Here is a 24,511-nt window from a genome sequence, read left to right on the forward strand (position 1 = left end):
AGGTATGCAAAGAAGCCATTTTTATCTAAGAAGAACATCAATAATAGAAAGAGATTTTTCTCGTATTATGGCAAGAAAGATACAGACTGGTTCAGGAATATTTTCTGGTCAGATGAATCAAGATTTTGTCTTGTTATTGACTCTCCCGATGCCCCCGAATGGTGCAATCGAAGATCTGGAGAAAGATTTTCACCAAGTTGCATAGAAACGACAGTTAAACACCGGAATGGAGGGATAATAGTATGGGGAACTTTCACTGCAGCAGGAGTTGTGGAACTTATTAGATGTGTGAAGTCAATCAATGAAAAGGAATACATTCGAATATTAGAAACAGGACTGTTACTAAGTATTCAGAAGCTGGGAATATCCCAGAACATTATTTTTCAATATGATAATGCCCCTGCACACACTGCTAAAGTCACAAAAATGGTTTTCTGATAATTTAATTAATGTGATATTTTGGTCAGGTCAAAGCCCCTATTTAAACCCAATCGAGAATATTTGGTTCATAATATCTCGTACATTGGATGGAAGAACTTTTTCGAACAATGACAAACTGTGGGAAGCTGTGCAAAGTGAATGGAATAGCATCTCCTCTTCACAATGTTCCACTTTGGTTGAGAGCATGTCTAAAAGGATTGATCTTTTAAAGAAATCAAAAGGGAATGTGATTCCATCCTAAGCATTTATTAAAGTAAATATCTTGTTCTCTGTTATTAGCCTCGTTTAAATTTCCTTGTTCAATTGTTCTTTGTTCAATATAGTATTTAGTGCAATAAAATGTATAAAATTTGTTTGCCCCATTTTTTTTTGTTCGCGAGTGTATATATAAGAGAAAGAAAATTAAAACTGTAAGTTGAACTTTACGATCAAAATTTATTGTTCGACTGAAAACTCCGAAAAGACAATTTACAAAGTCCTTATTCCGCGGAGTTTCAAAGAATGCTATTCTTGTTATTCTTCCCATAAAAAGAAATCAGCAAATTATACTTATAGCAATGCTAGAATTTGCTAGTTTAGGCATTAAGTGAAACCGCACTTTATTGTAGTTATAAATTGCCAAATAAAAAAGTGAAAAAATGTTGGATATGTAAAAACCTATATATAAAAACAAACCGCGCGTAATATATCAGCTTGCATGAAATTCCTCTCAAGTTGATCCAAAATGCAAAATAGTTCTTCAGAGAGAATATATTCCAAAAAAAGTCCAGCGTAACGATGCATATAATCCGATTGGAAAGTTTTCAAAACAGCTGAAACATTGAAAATTGTTTTTTTTTCCGGGCAGTGCAGTAGCTCAAAGAGAAGTCTGTCTCTAGTCAAATGGGACCTAATAGTAAAAAGAGAGAAATCCAGTATGTGTGAATTTCTCAAAGAATCTCTGGGAAATTTCAAGATTCTCTCCTTTATTTATCAAATCAGTCAAAATTCGACAACAATAAAGGTCATCGAAAAAAAAAAAAAAAGAATAAAGTAATCAGATGTATTCTCTCATAAGCGGAATAATAAACAAATAATAAAAACTTGTTTTCGGAAGATCTATTTGCGAAGAAAATCAAGATTATATAAATTTAGATTTTTTTCGTTTTATCTTTTCTTTCTTTTCTTTTTTGTTTCTTTTCCATATTTCATTTTACTCCTTTTCATCCACACACACACACACACACACACACACACACACACACACACACACACACACACACACACACACACACATATATTTCTCTTTTCTTTCCTTCCCCCACTTCTATATTTCTTCTTTCTCCCTTACTCTCTCTCTCTCTTAATTTCTTCTTTTTTCTTACTTTCCCCTTCCTTCCGTACTTTTTCCTTATTTCTTTTCTATTTATTACTTTGTTTATTTACATCTTTCTTTCCCTTTTCTTTCTATTCTTTTTTCGTTCAGTTTTTTCTTTTTCTTTATTTCTTTTCAATTTTGATAATCATAAAGAATATGGAGTTACACTCTAGTTGCCATTACTCACATATCCACTGACCAGAAGCGGTGGTAGGTATCGGGGTTTCATCTATGAGTTAACTAGAACGTGTCCTTGGACGACACAAATCTGCATCGTTAGCCCTTGGGCAAGGTCTTCGCTTTTACCCACCTCACCACTCTGAAAACAACCTCTATCTGCCATATCTACCATTTTGTACCTAACATACAGGGTGAATGGATAAAAGACGACATGATTCCATTTCCGTTTCACTCCGCCTTTTCTCTACCTCCGAATATGCTGGCAATGTTCATCTTTCTTCATAGAAATAGACACTTGCACCGCATCGTCAAGTGTAAAATGACTAATACAATCCAACGTTATACACACAAATGAATTCGTGAGAAGATTTTGTTTTCTGAGTGGTGTGAATTTCCTTGGCCTCTTTTGAAATGCTATTTTAAGCTTGAGTGTGCAAGACAAACGTTTGTCCTAGAAAATAACATAAAAAACAATTTACAAAAGCGGACGATATACCTATTCACAATTTAGCGCGAAAAATAACCAACTGTTGTCAATCTGGAAATCGTAATTATTAGTTGTAAATCCATTGATGACCGAATGGAATATTTAGAAAGAAAAAACAGAAAAAAAAAAGCGAGAACCGTATATCAATGCAATTGCATGACACGAAACAAACTTTTCAAAACTAAAGCTTGGCAGATAAAAAAATGCTATTAAAAAATTAAGCACGGAAGATAAACGAACTATTTCAAACGTGGATTTGACAAACACACACAATGCTATTTTAAACTTAAGCATGACAAACCAAAGAAAATATTATTATTAGGGCTGTGACAACAGCGTATTCTTTTCATTGTTTTGACTCTCGAGTATATATCCGACAGAATTAGACATAGTTAATCAACCGAGAACCACATCACTCTCCATAAAAGCATATAAGATATCAACGGATACACACTAAACAATGAAAAGAATATGCTGTTGTCATAGCCTTAGTTATTATAAACTTCAATTTTGTAAATCAAAGAAAATGTTATTTCAAACGTCAACAAGATAGACCAAAGGAAATGTTATTGTAAACTTCAGTTAGAAAGACCAAAGTATTTAAACCTATAGTTCGATAGATCTAAAAATACTATTTCAAACTTAAGTGTGATTGATAAATAAAAGTTCGTTTTAGCAAAGCAAAAGCGATTGTACATTCGTAAATATGTTTACTTCTTCCTCTTTTTTTGTTTACTCATTTCTCCCTTTATATTGAGGGGAAATTGGATGCACTCAAATCAAGAAACACAACTTATGGCGCACTCAACACTAAATTGCTATTTCTACTCTCTCCACAATTATAACCCAACGAAAAAAGGTAAACCCACACACACAAACACACACAGATACACAAATGAGAAGTTATAGAAGCACATACACATTCCTAATATTAATAACTTTTCCTCACTTCGACTTTTCTACATATGAAAACATTTAACTTTTTAACATTTTTATGCTTATAATGTAAGAGCGAATTCGTGGAGATTATTAGGATTGTATTTTGTAAATAAAATCTCGGTTTAATAATATTTTCCTGTGTTTAATGTTTCGATATGCAAGTTGGCCGATTAGATAGTATCGCTTCACACCCCCGTCTTTTAAAACTATATCAGATGTTACTATATCAGATGTTACCCGATATTGCATGTGACATGTGCAAAGTTTGTCTCTTTTTCTCACAGCTAGCAATTAATTTCCGGTTTTAGACATTGCACATCAAACGAAGCTGTTGTACCATTTCTGGAATAAGAACAGGTTGGATTTTTTTTCCTTTCAGGATTATCAGACGTACAAAACCCGAGTAGTTCATGCAGCAATATATATTATTTAATCGTTATCCTTGAGTGACCTCCGAGCCTTGATAAAGCAGTGACTGTATAGCAATTTTTAAATATAATATATATCTATATTGTCATCCACATACAGTACTGCTTCATTGTACCACAACTCATCAGTGCGGCTAAACTAATACCTTTCCCTTGGCAGGGATTGAACCTACAACCATCGCGTTCATAGTCGGCAGTTCTAACCTCTGGCTCATGGGATCGGTGCTCGCAAATGACCTCATCAAATGTCATTAAATAAACATTCGCTCATCGCTTTTACAGTGCTTGAGTTTTACAAACAAGTAAACAAACTGCGAGTCTCGCTTTATAGCCAATTATATATATATATATGTGTGTGTGTGTGTGTGTGTGTGTGCGTGTGTATGTGTGTGTGTGTGTGCGTGTGCGTGTGTGTGTGTGTGTACAGGATTTTCTCCTAGAATGATTAACCGATCATTATGAATTTTAGAACACAGCTGCTAGGCTAAAATAGTGAGAGTTTGGGTTATTAATGCAAAGGTGTAAAAAGGCGATCAAAACTTTTAATAAAAGTTTAAATATTTCTATTTTTGTTAAATTTTAATAATAAATATTGAACATCAAATGTTAAATATTCCCCAGTTTCAGATATTTTAAAGGTGGTAAGACGGTGTAATATGGGCACAGGTCACGTTTCTATTAAATTTCATTAATAGTTATTGAAGACAAATTCAACAAGATTCTCTGAATTTCAATTTCGCGAGATTCTTTAAAACCAAATCTTTAATTTAGGATATTCTTTCCAGAATAAAAATCATGTAATGAATTTTGATCGAAATTAGAACAAGGAATCTAGACAAGGATTATTAACATTTCATCATCATTTAAATTTCTTTAGGTGACAAAACAAATGTTACAAAGCTGTTCTTTTCGGAAATTAATTCGACAAGTATAGCCTCCACACACACACACACACACACACACACACACACACACACACACACACACACATATATATAAAGGTAGTGAAAAATATCTTTACACGCTAATTGTTGCGAGGTTTGATTATTAGTGGAAAAAGATTTAAAATTATCCAAAATTAAAACAAGCGTGGACGGATAAAGAGAAAAATTTTATTGAACACAAAAATATTATGTATAGAAGGAGAAATAATAAAACAAAGGTTATCGGATTTCCAATGCCCCTCCACTTGCTTTTAAACTGTTATATATATATATATATATATATATATATATATATATATATATATATATATATATATATATATATATATATATATTAGTGAGAATGCGTGTGAGGACACATATCAACCTATATACTCTACGAATTTTTGATCTACAGACTGGAAATTTGGTATGTAGGGTATTCAAAAAATATGTGGAAAACTTTTTAATTGATTTACGTCCAGAAAAAAAAGACGGACTGCTAAAAGGGTCAAAATTGAAAAATTGGTACATGGGGGAGTGTCATTAGATTTTTACCTGTTTTTCAACTGTTTGACGAATGCGCATGCGTGAATCCTTCACTTTGCAGATTCCTTATGTTAAGCATAAGTAGGTTTGAAAACACTTTTAAAAGATCATATCAAGCTAGTCTAATGGTTATTGTACTTGACTCACTGTCTTTATGTTTTGGTTTCAATCTCTTCTGGAGTTTTTCTTTTTTACTTACAAGAAATGAAATGTTTAGAAAAAATATAATACTTGCATGCACATGTCTCAGTTTCTTTCCGTTTTTTTTAATTCACTTCTTAAAAAATAATTAAACGTTACGTTTGATGCCTGCGGTATTTTTGTTTATCCCTACCCCTATATATCCTATATATGACACATACACATTTATTGTTTACGCTATTAGCCATTACCTTATTTAACTATAGAACGGCATTTTAGCCACATTAATTTGTAATATTAAAACGTTACATTTATATCTATGGGTACCATCATCACCGTCGTCATAACCTAAAGAGGAAGTAGTTTCCATTTCACCCCCTAATCGAGAAGTACCATCACCTTCACCCACTTACACCGCGTATTTATACTCACAGGACACTTAAATTTAGACCCTTTCCTAGTAATGGATCTATTCCCTATTACATATAGCATTTCACTTCCCTTTTCTACACTAAAAACGACTCAACAGACTTGATCCTCACGTTGTGATTGGCTGACACTACCGATTTCGATATTCATGGATTATTGGAATGATTACATTCCCTTTACTTAACGAACATTACGGCACCTTATGTCAGCCATTACCCATGCATACATATATTTACATTATAGCCAACTGTCGCATTCCAAAAGTTTGCTTTGTCCTTTTCTTTTTTCTGGGGATATTTATTTACATACATACAACAAGAGTCAAATACTTCTCAAGATGGAATACTGTTACGACAGCTGGGGAGGAGTTCCTAAGATTTGCAGTATTTTCTCATATATTTAGCCAAGCAGTCCTAAATCCCTTGGGTTTGTTTTAATAAGCCGCATCTATATTTCTGGTTGAGCGCCAGTGTCATTTTATTTTTATTTCAACTAACCCATGATTGGCCAATCTTATTATTATATGGATTGATTCTTGCATGTTGGGATTTTTTAGGCTAACTGTTTTTATTGGTGTTGTGGTTTTCTAGTACTCTTGTCTGTGCTCCTACGATTATTGTTCGTTAGTTCTCTGCACAGTCAATTGACCTTTCAACTGTCTGGCACGTTCCATGTATTTACTTAGTTTTTCTTCCTTCTCTCTTATCAGCTCGCATGGTGAAATCTACTATTTAACAGGTTTCTCAGTCTTGTCTATTATCAAGTTCACTATTCTAGTTTGGATGAGTTTGCTATTATCTCAATGCCACAATTCAATACTCGCCCCAACTTGTGCTTGTATCAGTCGTCTATATATTCAAAGTGTAGACATTGGTCTATCTTTATAATTTACTCATGTCTATCACTATTTATTGTCATTTTCAGATATTCCTTTGACCTTTTTATCATTTTTTCTTCTTCTTAAGCAGCTCTTCCTCATTCTTCTTTATCTTTTTCTTCTTTTACTTATTATCTCCCTTTCTTTATTGCTTTTCTTCTTCTTTTTGTCTTTTTTTTTTCGTATCCTTCTCTCCCAATTTCTTTTGTTTAATCTTTACTTCAACTGCCTTCCTCATTATAGTATCACCAAAGTTCAGCACCGTAAATATTTCACCTTTCACCCAATATCCTTTAACACGCACAAAAGTAAAAACAAAAGATAAATACCATTCTCACAATGTGTTTCACATTCTCAAAGAAATACCATTTAAAAATGGAACGTCTGCATGCTGACAAGACCCACTCGTCAAAGTTCTAATCTGTTCAACATAAGAAATGCTATAGAAAATATCTATAAATACACGTCGCACATATGTTAGTAAATAATTCACCATTCAATCCGGTACATTACGTAAGTGAGAATCTATTATTGGCTGAAATGGCTGCTGTATAAAAAGGCAAAATGGTAGTTTTCGTCAAGCTACATCATCAGAGTAAACCCAGACAAATCCAAAATTTAAACGAATGTTTAAGGGTCTCACGCATTCAAGGGCTGGAAAGAATATCTCGTCCACATCTCGGTCAAATGTCAAGCATTTTATAAACTTCATATTTTCACAATGAAACTTATAAACAAGACGTTCGAAAAGTGGATAGTCGCTTTCATTAGTCAAAATGATGCATCATGGTCATTCTCTGCGTATGGTTTCGTCTGCTTCTCAGAAATAGAATAGAAATAAAAATTTAAATAATGGAGAGAAAAACTGTAATTACAATATTTGCGAATGCTTTCCTCTAAAAGTAACTATTTAACCAGATGCAGCGTTTTCCAAAACGCAATGGAAACTAGACTAACAATAATACTTCATTGAAGAAATTGTCCTGAATTTTAAAAGCTTATATTATAACAATAATAAACAATACAAATTAAGGATAATATTATGGAATCATTATTTGCATCTCAAAGAAAACGGACGATCGCTTATAGTAGAATGGAAAACATAGATGATATGTAGACGACCCGTTTAGATTATGCTTGAACGACGAAATAATGTTATTCAAAACTTACTAAATTGTCGAAACGACAGCGTGACTAATTGTAGACATAGAATAAAATTTATTTTAAGATTACCCCCCCAATACCCCCAAGGTTAAACAGATATGCCACAAATATGCCAACCTCGAAGACATCAATTCTTTGTTTATAAACAAAACAGATTATTACTGCAACGCTAGAGTCCGTCATTCGTGGATTTTTATTTTGTAAGTCGGCTGCTTGATAATTATATGTTTTAGATAACCACATCAAACCTGCTTAGCAATAGAATTACATCTCTTCACTGTTGAGATCTTTAAATGACAGAAAGCTTTCTATTCTAATAGTTTCTTTCCTCAAACAACTAGACTTTGGAATTTCTTTCCTGCTAACTTGCTTCCCTGACTGTACTGATATGAAGAAGTTTAAATGTAACGTAAACTAACATCTTGTTAATCTTTCCTTGGTAGTGTCCTAGAAACAATTGTGTTTTTACGTTTGAGAAAATATAGGCACATTTAAGATGTGTTTTTACAGTAGTCGCGACAAAATAACCATTTTATAGTTAGATATTTAAAGATTTATAAAAAATCGGAATCGGTATATGTATCGGAATTGGGAACTTAGTACGGAATCGGTAATTGTATCGGAATCGGGAAAATATTGGAATCGTTCCATCACTATTATTTATAATATATAATTTGGAACAACAACAGCAACAATATATATATATATATATATATATATATATATATATGTGTGTGTGTGTGTGTGTGCGTGTGCGTGTGTGTGTGTGCATACATACATACATACATACATACATACATACATGTTATTGTTGGTATAACCGAGTAATCATCAACGCTCAAGGAAGAAAATGTGTTAAGCTTCCCGCGTCAACTTTCGTAGAACAGATATCGTATTCAGTGCACCATTTGAGTATCTAGTCGGTGAACTCTATCCAAGTTCCAGTTCTAGATAAATAAGAAATAGAGACCTCCTTGATTTGTTTGCAACTTGAATGTTTAGATGGCTGGAAGAACGAGTCGACCAGAAAATATATTGTGTAATTCACCTTCTAGAGCATTTCAAAACACGTTTAAAGTTCGACTTGAAATCTGCAAATAAGAGCATGTTTCAACCGATCACGCCCAGGATGTCGTAAATATAGAGCAGAAACCGAATAGGACTCAGCTTGGAAGCTTAAAGGAAAACAATGCCCACTCATCTGAGACGATCCTATATGTACGATTCATCAAGAAATAATCTTATTTATTTTATGACTGCTTCATTGGGGCACTAGGTGTTGTTTATACAGGGTGACCAAAAAACAAAACAAAAGCTAAATGGAGGCCATCTAGAAGATATGCTGTAGAACGGAGAAAAAAGGCCAAAGACCCTAGAAATAACTTTAAATTTGGAGGTATCCAAACCAAAGCAAAATATTATGAAAGTAAAAATAAAATAGATAAACCCCATAATTTATTATACCATACCTGTTCACACTGAAACACTTATCACAATATTCTGTGGATCTATATTAAAAAACCTTGTTAAACTTTGTGACATATTTCCATTCTATGGAGGTCAGGCGCGAACGAACACCCCATAATTTTATTATACCATATTTCTTCAAACTGAAACATAATTATCAAAGTATACTTACGCAGATAGATATGAAAAGTCTTTATTAAAGTTTGTGCCTATTTCCATTCTATGGAGGCCAGGCGTGAACGCAGACCCCACAATTTTATTATACCATCCCTATTTAAGTTAAAACATACTTATCAAAGTATTCTATGTACATCTATATCAAAAACACTTGTAAACGTTTTTTTTTTAATTTTTTATTTCCATACTTTGTGGACGAGGCGCGTACGGAGACCCACAAGTTTTAATGAATCATCATTATGCCAGATCAAACATACCCATTCCTGTGTCTCGATACATCTTCTATCATTATATGTAATCAGTTTTCTATAATAGTCAACCATATAGGAGCCTATTAGTGACCCGACACACACAAAGACATTCAGCTTTATATATATATATATATATATATATATATATATATATATGTGTGTGTGTGTGTGTGTGTGTGTGTGTGTGTGTGTGACCAATACATGAAAATCTTCCGAAAATGAGTAAATACTTGTGTATCTATCCCTATCCCTAAAATACTTATAACTCTAGTACTGCACTATTAAGCTATTCAATTGAAAACTTTACGTTATTTATCCGTATATAAGCACAGAACCAAGTCGTTAAATTGCATATAAACACACACACACACACACACACACACACACACACACACACACACACACACACACACACACACACACACACATAATACATCTTTGCAATGAGAAAATAGTCCAGGACAGTGCCACATAAATTTCTATATATTATAAAAGTGAACTTGTCAATGTGCGTGTCTGTGTGTGCGGAACGGTCTCTATGAAACTACCTAATCATTTCTTGGTCTACAGACTTGAATATATAGGTTATTGTGAAACAAATTCAATTTTATTTTTAGCCGGTTAAAATAGTTGCGAAAAGGTCAAAATTAAAATTTGAACGTAAATCAACTTCTATGTATGCGCAAATGTACATTTATACGTTTAACTACGTTAATTTTTAAAGTTTTGATACAGCTGTTTCCTTAGGTCATTCTGTAGCGAATCTAGCTGATGGTACCACAATCATACACAAAAAAACGTATATTGGGTACAATATAATAAGCAATAAAGAATTAGCTTTCTAATAATAAATACGAAATTTACATAAATTAAAATAACATAATTAAGCGTATTTTACGATCGGGCAACGCAGAGTGGCCTGCTAGTAAGTAAATAAATTAGGAACTACTTGTACACATCTTACACATGCAATGGTTAATGTGGGTAGGGGAAGCAGTAGTGGCAGTTATATGCAGGTGAATGTAGGTATATATGTATTTTATTTAATATTTCTGTAATTACTAATATTCTTGTCTGATATAATTATCAAAATCATCAAGGTCCATGTGTCTCCCGCACAACCCGCTCCTATCCCACTCTATGGCGAGAAAGCGCCCCCTGGTGTTCGGCGTCTGGAATCTCACGTGGGTTTGAATGCCTTTTATAATTTATTTGAAGGACGGTCATAGGCGGTCGCCGGTCGGAATGAAATCATTTTTTTTTGTATCTTTATGGTAAGCAGTGCCAAATGTTGGGAAGGTGACGAGATGGAAAGAAGACACCGTGATGATGATGATGATGATGATGATGATGATGATGATGATGATGAGAAGTAACCCGAAAAAGAAAAAGAAGAAAGAGAAAGAGAAGAAGAATGACTAGTTTCCTTTTGTGGGTATGATTGCGGAGAGAACAAATGATCGATATCCTCCACTCCTGTCTGAGCTGTTTTTGCTTCGTCGATTATTGACAGAAACGTAACGCGCGTGCCCGCGCAACACATAGGCACATGTGTAGTCGAATGTATAATTAGGTGTAGACGAGCGGCTGTTATTGGAAAGAGTTTTGAAAAACAGAGATGACACAGTATTATATAGATAAAGAAAGAGAGAGAGAGAGAGAGAGAGAGAAAGAGATAGAGAGAGGGAGAGAGAGAGAGAGAGAGAGAGAGAGAGAGAGAGATAGGAATATAATAAGAGAAAGCGGAGGAAGAAAGAACGAGTATGTTTTAAAAGTGAGAAAGTCATAAGAAAGATAGACTAATTAATATAGCAAAAGAGAAATAGGAAAAGAGAGTGTGTATAATAAGAATAAGAAAGGAAAAAGAAAGAAAAGCAAAAAAAGATATAGAGTGTATAATAAGGGAGAGATAAAGAGAAGGTGGGGTATATAATAAGAATGTGAGATAAATATGAACGAAACACTAATGAGAGAGTATAGCGTGGAAAAAAGATAAAGTTTTATAAAATAAAGAGAAAGGGAAAAGGAGAACTAACGAGAGTGAGAGAGTGAGAGAGTAATAGAGTAAATAATTGTACGAAATGTGTATACGATAAGAGTGTAGTGAAAGAGATGAAGGGAGAGAAATAACAGATAGAGAGCATGTAATAAGAGAGATAGAGATAGATAGATAGATAGATAGATAGAGAGAGAGAGAGAGAGAGAGAGAGAGAGAGAGAGAGAGATGAAGTACTAAGCATGATAGTAATCTTAGATAATGTGAGCAATAGGGGAGAGGTCGTGATAATAATAACATATACACGAAAGAAAGACTAACGAGAGATAGACATATAGATAGATAGATAGATAGAGAGAGAGAGAGAGAGAGAGAGAGAGAGAGAGAGAGAGAGGGGGGGTGTAATATAAAGAAAGAAAGATATAAGCGATAAAGACCGTATAATAAGCTGGACAGAGAGCGTGTGCAATAAGCATGAAAAATAAAAAAAATATTAATGATAGAGAGATAGATAGATAGATAGATAGATAGAGAGAGAGAGAGAGAGAGAGAGAGAGAGAGAGAGAGAGAGGGAGAGAGAGATGTGAATAGTAACGAAAAATAATGTGTGCAGTTACAATTAGATAGGTAGGGAGGTAGAGACAGGACGAGAAATAAATTATATATATATATATATATATATATAGAGAGAGAGAGAGAGAGAGAGAGAGAAAGAGAGAGAGAGAGGGAGAGAGAAAGATAGTAACTCGGGTAACTCTTTAATAAAAATGCAATTATCTTTTTCTCTTTACAAAAATCTATAAAGTTACATCTATAATAGGTTATAATAGCGCTAAAATGTACCGAGCATGTCGTATAAATGATGGCTATGAACCTATTAATACTACTAATATAACAAAAAAAACTGTAATTGTAGAAATAAGAATAATTGTCCATTAAGTGGCAACTGTTTAACTTCAAGTGCTATATACAAATGTAGCGTAAATACTGAAAATAATACTAAGACTTATGTTGAATCAACTGTTACTTTTCAGGAAAGAAATTTCTGTTTATTCAAAATTGAATGACATTCTAAAACTGACAAAGCTCTCGCTTCTTTAGCTACGTATGTTTGAAAATTATCAGGTTGACAAGAAAGTTCTTGCGATTTTTAAGTTTTAAATTCGGATTAATATATTTCGGCTCTTACAAAAATTTATTGATCGAAATGAGCACCATCAGAATTAACACACGTTTGCCAACGCAAAACAAGTGCATTTATTCCAGTAACGTAAAAATCTTGCGTTCTGGTGAAGTCGATGAAGGCGCTTTTAGTATGACTTAGATTTTGGAAGTATTTCTCACTTAGAAGCTTGGCGAGATGCTTGAAAAAGTGGTAGTCGGTAGGTGAGAGACGGATGAGGCAGAGTTTCGTAGCCCAATTCTTTATACTTCTGCAGAGTCGGTTTAGAAACTTGCGGTTGTAATGGTTTCGCCTGCATTAAAAAAAAACTGTAATGGAGGAGACCGATCGCAGACCACCAAACAGTCAGTATGGCCATCTTTGGGTGCAACTCTGGCTTCAGGAAGTATCGTGAGGCTTCGTCTACATCTCACCACTGAGTTGAGTGTCACCGGTTGTCGTAATGAACGCACTTTTCATCGCAAGTGACAACCCGGCCGAGAAACGAGTCGTTCTTGTGTAAAAGGAGGAAAATGACTCTTCATAACGGTGTTTTTTTTTAGTTGTTATTAGGTACCCATTTATCAAGTTTCCAATCTCTCTTAAGTGGTTGGAAATAATCGTATACTTTACCTCTAATTCAGACGCAAATTCTCGAACAATTGTGCGTGCATTGGCTTCGACTAAAGCTCTTAATTGATTGTTGTCAACATCCGACAGCCGACCACTATGCCCATCATCTTCAAAGTCTTTCGTTGACGCCACGAAATTTCTTCAACCACCATTGTGCTGTACGTTCAGTGGTGGTTGCTGCACCAAACGCTTCGTAGATATCGTGAGCTGTTTCAGCAATTTTTCGGCCTAGCTTGAATTGAAATAAGAAAATTGTTCGCATTTGTTTTTTTTTCCACCTTGTATTCATAATTGACACAGTTGTTTTAAAACGATTGTAGTTTAAACGATTAGATAGAACGAAAAACGACCTTTAAGATGATATATAAAGTAAAGGTATTTCAACGAAAACTTATTTGATGATATATCATTTGAAAGCAAAATTTAAAATTTCGCAAGAATTTTCTTCTCAACCTAATAGTTAAAATACTATTCATTATGAATTAAACTGGTTAATATTAGATAAAGCTAATAAATATATAACAAGAGAAAAATGTAATTCATGCACCTTGAAATTCTTTCATAAAATAACATCTAATGAGAATTTGCTTAAAAAACCCCAAGAAATTATACAAAATAATCGTCATAGATTTAAGTATATACTATTACTATTTCAAATTCATGTTAATAGTAGTGCGATAATTTAAGCTAAAATCATTATTGTTTAGAATGCGAATATATATTATTAATTTTCCAGTATTTTAAGATGATTATTCAAAAGTTTATCTTATTAGGGTAAAATTTGGGGGTTTTCTGCTAACCTTAAACTGAAATTTATATTGCCGTTGGGGTTTCTACGAATTAGGTAATATGATAACTATAATAGAATTATATATATATATATATATATATATATATATATATATATATATATATATATATATATATATATATATAATTTGAGGTTTGTACAATTTTGAATATAATGTTTTCACTTGAGATGATAATCATAATTTAGGCACATATTGCATTAAACACTAAAAAAATAAAAAAAATTAACTTGAAATTGTGATGTGTACTGATTAATTAGTCCTAGGCTTCGAGGATTTTAAGTTAATTGTAAATAAAAATTTTGTTCAAGATTTATACATATGCAGTTATTTGATTATTATTGGTCACTAAGATTCTATGATCTTTATGGATTTTTGCAAATTTGTTTTAATTTTTAAGGTACTTTGATGTTTTTATAAAACAAAGGTATATTAGGCTTTCAAAAGATTTTTAAAGAAATTTTTAAAACTTCTAATTATTAGTTTTTTTTAGTTTTTTAACCACTAGACATCACACACTGTACATATCACAACGTTACAGCGACATTTGTTAAATAGATACTCACTTCGCTACATAACATGTGTATGGAGTAAATTTAAACCTTTTTTTACAGGGATACTAGTGTATATTGATGCTTTACCATAGCAGTGTATAGTTTTATTTTCTACATTAATGTTTTTTTTAGTTGTTGGGTAAACCATCACAAGTGTTCATGTCGGAAGTTCTGATAGTACCCATTCCTGAAGTATATATATATATATATATATATATATATATATATATATATATATATATATATATATATATATATATATATATATATATATTGTTCGTATGCCGCATAAAGATAGTACCTGCCCTGTTTTTATGTTTGATGGAACCATTATATCAGAGTTCTTGAGAATAGCTTGCGTTACTTTAAAATGAATAGATTTTATACCCCCAGTTTCTAGCTTTGTAACAAGGATGATAAAACCAGGTGGGGATAAAACTAAAATATTAAAACAATTAAATAAAGCATTTGTTCGTTATCCTGATGCTTTTGAATAGTACAAAATTAACCAGAATACATTAATATAGGAAATCCAAACCTATATTAGTAATGTATAAAATGTATTATATATATATATATATATATATATATATATATATATATATATATATATATATATATATATATTATATATATATATATATATGTGTGTGTGTGTGTGTGTGTACTAGCAAAAGTACCCGTCGTTGACTGGGTTCAAACTCAGCCTACAGAAAATGGACTCTGATTTATGAAAGTATGATAGGCTATGAAAAGGAAGGGTTGTAAAGAGATAGTTTCGAATTTGGGGGTATCAAAACCAAAGCAAAATATGATGAAAGTAAAAATACAATGGATAAACCCCATAATTTATTATACCATACCTGTTCACACTGAAACACTTATCACAATATTCTGTTAAAAAACCCTGTTAAACTTTGTGACATATTTCCATTCTATGGAGGTCAGGCGCGAACGAACACCCCATAATTTTATTATACCGTATTTCTTCAAACTGAAACATAATTATCAGAGTATACTTATGCAGAGAGATATGAAAAGTCTTTATTAAAGTTTGTGCCATTTTCCATTCTATGGAGGCCAGGCGCGAACGCAGACCCTACAATTTTATTATACCATCCTTATTTAAGTTAAAACATACTTATCAAATTTTCTCATGTACATCTATATCAAAAACACTTGTAAACGTTTTTTTTTTAATTTTTTATTTCTATACTTTCTGGACCAGGCACGAACGCAGACCCCACAATTTTAATGAACCACCGTTTTGCCGGATGAAATATACCCATGCTTGTGTCTCGATACATCTATCATTATATGTAATCAGTTTTTTAAAATAGTCAACCATATAGGAGCCTATTCGTGACCACACACACACACACACACACACACACACACACACACACACACACACACACACATTTAGCTTTATATTATATATATATATATATATTTATAAATATTTTTAACCTTTATATATTTTTAATTTTCAATAAATAAGAATGCAAATATATAAAGTACTAATAATAGTGGGGGTGATAAGTAGTCAAATGGATTAATCCTAATCTTATAAATACAAGACTGGTAAATTAAAAAATATATCCATTTTTAATTTGGAAACGGATGAATCTTACAGGTAAGGAATTCATTTTTATAACACGAATAGATAGCCAAATTAATTAGGAATAGGAAACTAGATCTAATATCTGTAACATGTCTTCTTCTTAAGATTAAGGGAGATGGTGTTTGACCAACACTGCTGGGGGAATGATTTAATATACTGTTTTGTTTTTAAATCCCCGAAACAGTGTTTAATGGTAAAAAGTAGAAGGTGGTCACACACTTTTTGAAGACACTTATTTTTTAAATAAAATTTAAATGAGAAATTGAAAACTTTGAAGTGTCGGATATAATGATAAACTCATTGTTATTTACTTATTTCTTTTTTTTTTGTAAGTCCGATATTTCGCTAATAGATATCCTGATGAGTCTCTCTCTCTCTCTCTCTCTCTCTCTCTCTCTCTCTCTCTCTCTATATATATATATATATATATATATATATATATATATAGGATTCATGGTCTCTCTCTCTCTCTCTATATATATATATATATATATATAGAGAGAGAGAGAGAGAGAGAGAGAAAGGGGGGAGACACAGATATATAGATAGATAGATAGTATCGGAAGTTTTTTTTTAACCTATGAAACTACATAAAATATTTTAACCTATGAAACTACATAAAATATTAAACATTAAAAAAACCTATCGTTAAAAGAAATTGCTTTCCATAAAGTCACTTGACTTTCTGCAATCGCCGAATCTATTTGCTTTCATGAATTCACATTAGCCCTAATGTTATTTCATAGATAACACTGGTCAACAAAAAGAAACTTTTTAAAAGGTGTCTGATATTTTTTAACTGATTTACTATAATTTCTGCCATGCTAAATCTAGAAATAACATCCATTTTGCTCTCGGAGGTCAAATTTTTTTGTAAATTTGAATTTAAAATTATGCGACTTATATTTTTAAAAACAATGTTTTCAAGATTTACTAATGATTTTTCAATGGCGAAATGTCAGTTTTTATGATAAAATTGCTGTAGTCTAACAAAGAATCATGTACACTTCATGTAAAGTACATGTAACGAAAAATGAAAACTTAATGTTTGCATTATTACGGTCTAAATTTTCGTTTTTTTTTATTGTCGCGAATGTTTTGGTGCTTGCACATCTCTTTTTAAATTCCAACAGTAGTCCGCCATCATCACCATGTCCCACCTTCCCTGGTAGCGTGATTCCGTTTCTCTCAAGTCCTGGTGAAAGCGCTCTCCATGCTCATCGCTTAAACAGCCAAGATTTTCGGGAAAGCGGTCCATGTGTGAGTACAGGTAGTGCATTTTTATGCTCATATTGCAGCTAAGGTTCCTAAAGGCCACTAACATGTTTGCTACTAGATCTTTATAGTTCTCTGCTTTTGTGTTGCCTAGGAAATTCATCACGACTTGAACAAAGCAATTCCACGCTTGTTGCTCAACAGGATTCATGGTCTCCTCAAACGCGGGAGAGTTTTTGATCAGCTGCCTAATTTGAGGACCATCAAAAATACCAGCTTTTAATTTTTCAGTTGACAAATTGGGGAAGGTTTTACACAGAAACTGAAAACACCGTCCATCTTTATCCAGGGCTTTTGTGAATTGCTTCATCAAACCGAGCTTTATGTGCAGTAGAGGAAATAAAATACGTCCCCTGTCAACTAGAGGCTTGTTTATCAGATTTTTTGCTCTACAAATTGCAAGCTCTTCACATACTGGCCATTCTTTTTTCACGTAATGTTGAGTACGATCCCTACTATCCCAGAGGCATAAAAACCATGGGTATTTAGTAAATCCAGACTGTTGACCAAGCAAGAAGTTGACAATTTTTAAGTCAACGCAAATCAGCCATTTATGTTGGTCATAAGAAATTTTTTCTAGGACGTACTTAATTGCTCCATGCTGTTCTTTTAATGTTGTCGAATGTGCCAATGGCACAGATGCAAATTGATTTCCATTGTGTAACAACACACATTTCAAAGACCTATTGCTGCTGTCGATAAAAAGTCGCCAGTCCTCTGATTTGTATTCAGGTACGCCGAGATGTTTCAGTAGCTCTACTATGTCATTGCAATAGACTAATTCTTTTTCTTGAGCAAAATATCTTAAAAATTCCTGTGCCTGGTACGGAAGAAACTTACCTTAACTGTACGATTTAGCATGTTCTTGTGCTTTAAACGAGATGCAAGAAGTTCGGCAGAGTCTTTTGGCAAATTTAAATCGTGAACAAGATCGTTTAGTTCGTTTTGGGAAAACAATTTTGGTTGCTCATCATTGTCATCGGGAAAGGATGCATCATGATGATCATCAGTAGTGGTAATGCTTTGAGTTTCATCCTGGCTACTGCTGCTTTCTTCAATACTTGTATCTTTAAATACAGGTACGGGAATTTCTTCACTATGAGGAGTAGGGCGCATAACTGACGGCAGATTGGGATGCTCCAGTGTTGTGCAATTTTTTCTGTTAATCCCCATGACATTGATAGCACAAAAGTAGCAATCGGTTGCATGATTTGAAGGCTCTCGCCAAATTATAGGGATGCTAAAGTTCATGGACTTTCGCGTGCCTTTGCTCCATTGACGGAGATGCTCTGTGCATCTTTTGCAAACCATGTGAGGTGCCCAACTTTTGTCTTGATCGCCGAGCTTCATGCCAAAATATGCATAGTAAACGCGCTTGATAAAGGTGGTGACAGTATTGCGATTTGGTGCAAGTGTGTATTGACCACAAACATAGCAAAAAACATTATTTACACACATTCTTCGAGTCGCCATTGTATACCTGAAAAAAAATTAAAAATTAAATTTGTGTACGTTGTCTCCATGAAATTAAAATCTGTATCAAAAAAATTCGGCACAATTATATTTATGTCCTGCGAACAGTTTTAATCGCAGAGTAATGAAATAATTTGACTCTGAAACACACAGAACCAATACGTAAGACTTACCTTCTCGTCTGCTTTCATATGTTGGTGTGTTTTAATACCAAGTTTTACCATTGAATTCCCGTATGGGCCAAATAAAGTCTTATCTTATCTTTAAATATCGCATAATAATCTCAAAAGTTAGACTCCCTAATTAAAATTTAATCAAAAATTGTTTATTCAAATGCTTTCTTCTTTGTATTGCTAGTGCTAAAAAATTAAATTTGTTCAGGTAATAGAACTTTAAACGGTAAATGGTTAATACTTCCGTTGTACCTTTCTCGGGTATTTAAAAGTTAAAAAATAGAAAATTAACGATAGCTTAAAATGTCGACCTGACCCAGCAAAAAGAGTTATTTTTGGATTCAGCACATCAAAATTGTCCAAAATCAGCTTACAAAACTGAGACACCAAATTTGCTGTTGACCAGTGAATCAGTTGTTTACCATGAAACACTGTTTCGGGGATTTAAAAACAAACCAATATATTAAATCATGGAATGCTATTAAATGGAATGCTATTAAAAAAGTAGTTGTCCCTTAAAAAGGCGGTATTATGAGAATTTTTACGACAGTCTGAGAAAGATACAGTAGAGGGTGTTGAACTGAACGTCTTACATACCGTGCTGATAAATGTGTGTGTTCGTCAGCAGTTAGATTAACGATAAAGAAGCTGAATTTCCTGTGCGTCACTTTTGGTGCTTCTTCGTTATTAGAACGAAAATCGAAAGTCGAAAAAATGACTTTTCATTAAAAAAAACAAAAACAATCTAGTTACCTTTTAACATCAATTTCAACTGAAATACATGTTATCCACTTAACTGTCATGTCGATATGAAATATTACCGCATTATTACAATGAATAGGTACTTTGACAAATCCATGATTCAGTGATATCAGCCATTGATTGTAACAAGACAGACTTCAGTTTCTTCGCATGACTTCATGGTTTATTTACGCATAGCTTGGAATTCATTTCAAAAACTATTTTCATTCATAATTAATTATCTACTTTATCGTATTTCGTAATTTTTGATATGTTACTAATTTCGACATGGCGATTAAGTAGATACTATTTGTTCTTAATGAATTCAAACGTTTTATATAACGGATCGTAGCAATTCTACCTTCACTAAAGGGGAGATAATTCAGGGCTTTAGCACCCTCTGCTGAGTGTCTGTATAAACGTATTGAAAAGGATAAGTGATGCTACAAGACCTTGTGACCATTGATATTGATTGCTTCTTTGCTCATTAAATTGAATCTAATGCCTCGCATGGTATCTTTAGTAATCGCTAGGAATACATTGATTCATAATTATCGATGCAACATAGCTTTTTATAAAAAGACGTTATTCCGGGATTCCTACTTCTATCGGATGTGATTGTCACAGACATTTTCATCGTTCTATATTCTAGCGATTACAAATGGACCTAATTTCATTCCATTTTTTCTTTACATATTTTTCTTTTATAAGTTTTGTTTCAATTTATTTTTATATGAATTAGCTTGTAAGCGAGTCTATAAATAGATGTAGATTTCACCATGCCTCTATCACGCTATATCGACGCCATTTTGTTGTCTGGATTAACGTAGATACCATTTGTAGTGGGAGATCATGTTTACTCACTTAAGACAGCGCATGCGCGTTGAAAATACTATCATCAATATCAATATTTATATTAATGAATACAACGTATGGTAAACAGCGAACAGGGACAATACGTCGCTCGTTCAAATTAAGTACAATTAGTTAATTGCCAATAAATTAAAAGGAGACAGAATGTTAATGGTCAACACTATATGATTTATGAACGAAAGATGAGTAGTCAGTAACAGTACGAATTGTCGTTTGCAGACTGTTTTAAAAATATTACATTTCACAATTTATAAGAAATACTTGATTCAAAAACAATCATTAAGGTATTTATGCGAAATATGCACCGTGCTGGAAGAAGAGCGTTATTATTTAGAAAACTATTCTTAATATAAGTCAGTCGTTTTGTAACTATTTTGTACTTTTACTTTACAATGTAATATGCAAAAGATACCGTAAAAATTGAATTTAACTTAAAAACCTAACCTAAAACTAGCACTATTCGTATTTTACAATTGAATAGGTTTTACAATGAATGTATACGGCCCAATCGCGTTGGCACACCGGTTCTCGCCAGATCACCGAAATTAAGCAACGGCGAACCTGATAGTACCAGATGGGTGACCATTTGGGAATTCTAGGCGCTGTATGTGCTCTCCGCTTATTTCGGCATTTGTTTCTAGTCGTCTTGCACACTTCACTTGCCACTGGTATTTAACAATGTCGACTCAGGAGAGATGTGGTTGGAGATTGCGCACCTCCTGTTAATAAGACTTTCATGCGCTAGCACCCCTTCGTGGGTAAGCGTAGTCTGTCAAAGATTAAGGGAGCCCCACAATAAATGTATCTAATATTCTACAACCACTACCTACTCAGTCATATTCAGGATACAGCAATTTTAAGTTTTGATTTTTATCTGATTGCTTTTTTAAAAAACTTATGTAGTAAAAAACAAGAAACAAAAAAAACAAAAAAACGTTTTATTTACAAAGGAGATAACTTTTTATATTCTTCAATAAAAATATGAATTATCCCCCTTCGAGCTTTATTGTTAGATTTTGAAAAATGTTGTCCGCACAAGACTATATATTTTTTAATAAATTGTACCGAAGTTCGTTATTATAGTGTCAATAACACAACAATAAAGAAATAGAATAATATTCGCAAGTTAGAATCAAATTTTGGTATGTTCGCTTAAATGCTAATTAGGTCCAACTTTTAAAATCTAGCAAAGCTATCTTATATCAGATGAGAGGAAATGTTATCAAATTAGTTTGTTTGATTCATCAAATTTTAAGATGAAAAATGCTGTCATCCTCATATTCATAGTTGTTGCTGCTTCACCACGTTTCGACTAACTCATCCTATGGCCTTCTTCAGGTAATTAACCAACAACAATCAAAGAAACAACAACTATGAAAATGAGGACAACAGTCTACAAATAAATAAATACATGAAATTACTCATTTCAAAAGATCCCCCAGAATAATATATATAAAAAAGCTGTCGTATTCAAAACAATTCTAAAATACATTATTTAAATTATTCTACCAATAGCTTCCAAAATATATTACAGTTGAATAACACAAAACTTTGAGCTAGAATCAAAGTGTGGTATCTGTACTATCCTCGGTTGGACAACTTTAATTTTGTTCCTATCTAGAGTGCACCGTTTTAGGATGATGGGTATTTCTGACATAAAATGACCTTGTGCCTAACTTTGCCTTCATAGAGAGACACTTATATAAGCCTCGTTACACGACCTCATTATACAAAAGATGCAAATAGTCTTCAATTTCTCAATTTTTGTGACACCGTTTTACATTTGACACTAATTTTCATGAAGATCACGTGATGAAACTTTTAACGATCCTGCTGAAGAAAACAAAAAAAAAAAAAAGGAAAAATGAAGAAAAAAAAAGAACAATGGAATTCATTTCACAAAGAGTAAAATAATAAATAATTAATTAAAATAATAATAATTAATATAAAGTAATTTGAAGCTTCGTTTCATTCTATTTCTGTTTCACCGTTATAGTGCATCGAACTCTAAACTCCTTGTTTAATATTTCATTGCCATTCGATAATAGATGCAATCGGATTCGACCGACAGAAAAGATCAAAAACGACGCATTTTATCCTTAAACGAATAAACGATTCTCTTCACTTTACAAAAAAAAAAACTCGACTAAATATTAAATACAATTGAATAACATTTTTTCATGGCATTTTAAGATCTGAAATAGATATAAATTTCAACGAGACATCAACACGTCATGTGAACTGAAATGTTTTTCAAATAATGTTTTTCAGTCATGGCCCGTCACCATTTGTCAAGGCTAAACGCCACTCGAGGGCAAAGATTAATAAAATGGGTAAATTATCAATTGGATAATGAATAATATTATCAGAATTTAAAATAATAAATTGAATGAATATTATGTGCTAGTTTATGACAAGTGACTATTTGAAGATAGCCGTATTGTATCTCTTACAATAGAATGGCTATAGAGTCCAACTCGAAAGTGGCAGTTCTTGCTGTACTTGGTGCAGATGGAGGTGGATGGCTACTGGGGCTGCTGATGTCGTTGCTTCCGCCTAACTGTTCATTGTAGTTGATTCATCACTCGGTGTTTCTTCATTAAATGTGCTCTGTCGTACTGCCAGTCCCCAATAGGGCGATTGTTAATGAGGCTACTGCGAACAGGTGCGGGGAGCAGCTGATTTTCTGCAACAATTGGAAGAATTCGCTTCGATTGACCAGATCAAACACTTTTTGAGATCGATGAAGGCAATGTAGAGTAGCAAGCACTGCTTCTGACATTTCTCCTGCAGCTCTTAGTGAGAAGATCATGTCTATTGTTAACTGATCAGCCTTGAAGCCACATTGGGGCCCTGAGTAGATGTGAGAGTCTAGGATCTGCAGGCGAAGATCAACATAGGAGAACAGTTTGCCTACAACACTTAGGAGAGAGATGTCCCTGTAGTTGTTGCAGTCGCTACGATCTCCTGTTACTTTATATAAGGTGACGATATTGGCATCTCGAATGTTCTGAGCGATGTAGCCTAGTTTCCAGCAGAATAAGAGGAGCTTGTGGAGTAGCTGGAGCAGGCCTGGTTTTCTGCTCTTAAGAACCTCTAGGGGAATTCCGTCGATTCCAGGCGCTTTTCCACAGGCTAGGCAGTCGATGGTTTTGCTGAGCTCTTCTACAGTGAGTAGAGTGTCTAGCTCCTCCATGACTGCCATCTGGGATGGCACCAAGAGTTGTGTCGCTTATAGTGTTCAGCGTTGCATAGAACGCTTGGTAGTGTTCAGCACAATGCTGCATCTGCTTGATCAGTGATGACCTTGCCCGTCTTGAACTTGGAGGAGAGTGGACCTGTTGCTTTCTTGAAACTCTCCTTGTTTCAGCAGTAGGTGTTGGCACAG

At 33.4% G+C, this 24,511-nt stretch overlaps 1 protein-coding gene across 4 annotated transcripts in view; it reads right to left on the reverse strand.

The window, feature by feature from the left end:
- Positions 1-24,511, reverse strand: part of LOC145248963 (uncharacterized) — a 437,400-nt gene that overhangs the window by 405,742 nt on the left and 7,147 nt on the right. The window contains exon 2 of one of the 4 annotated variants that reach the window (XM_080110771.1): positions 17,127-19,343. The exons of the other annotated variants lie outside the window; for them this stretch is intronic. Coding sequence (XP_079966897.1) covers positions 18,668-19,336 — 669 coding nt within the window. The 5' untranslated portion in view covers positions 19,337-19,343 and the 3' untranslated portion in view covers positions 17,127-18,667. Of the gene's footprint in view, positions 1-17,126; positions 19,344-24,511 lie in introns of those variants that run through there. 4 annotated transcript variants of the gene reach the window in all.

The sequence above is a fragment of the Euprymna scolopes genome, chromosome 27 (assembly GCF_053919585.1).
Source record: "Euprymna scolopes isolate OS-2025 chromosome 27, ASM5391958v1, whole genome shotgun sequence".
Taxonomy (NCBI): domain Eukaryota; kingdom Metazoa; phylum Mollusca; class Cephalopoda; order Sepiida; family Sepiolidae; genus Euprymna; species Euprymna scolopes.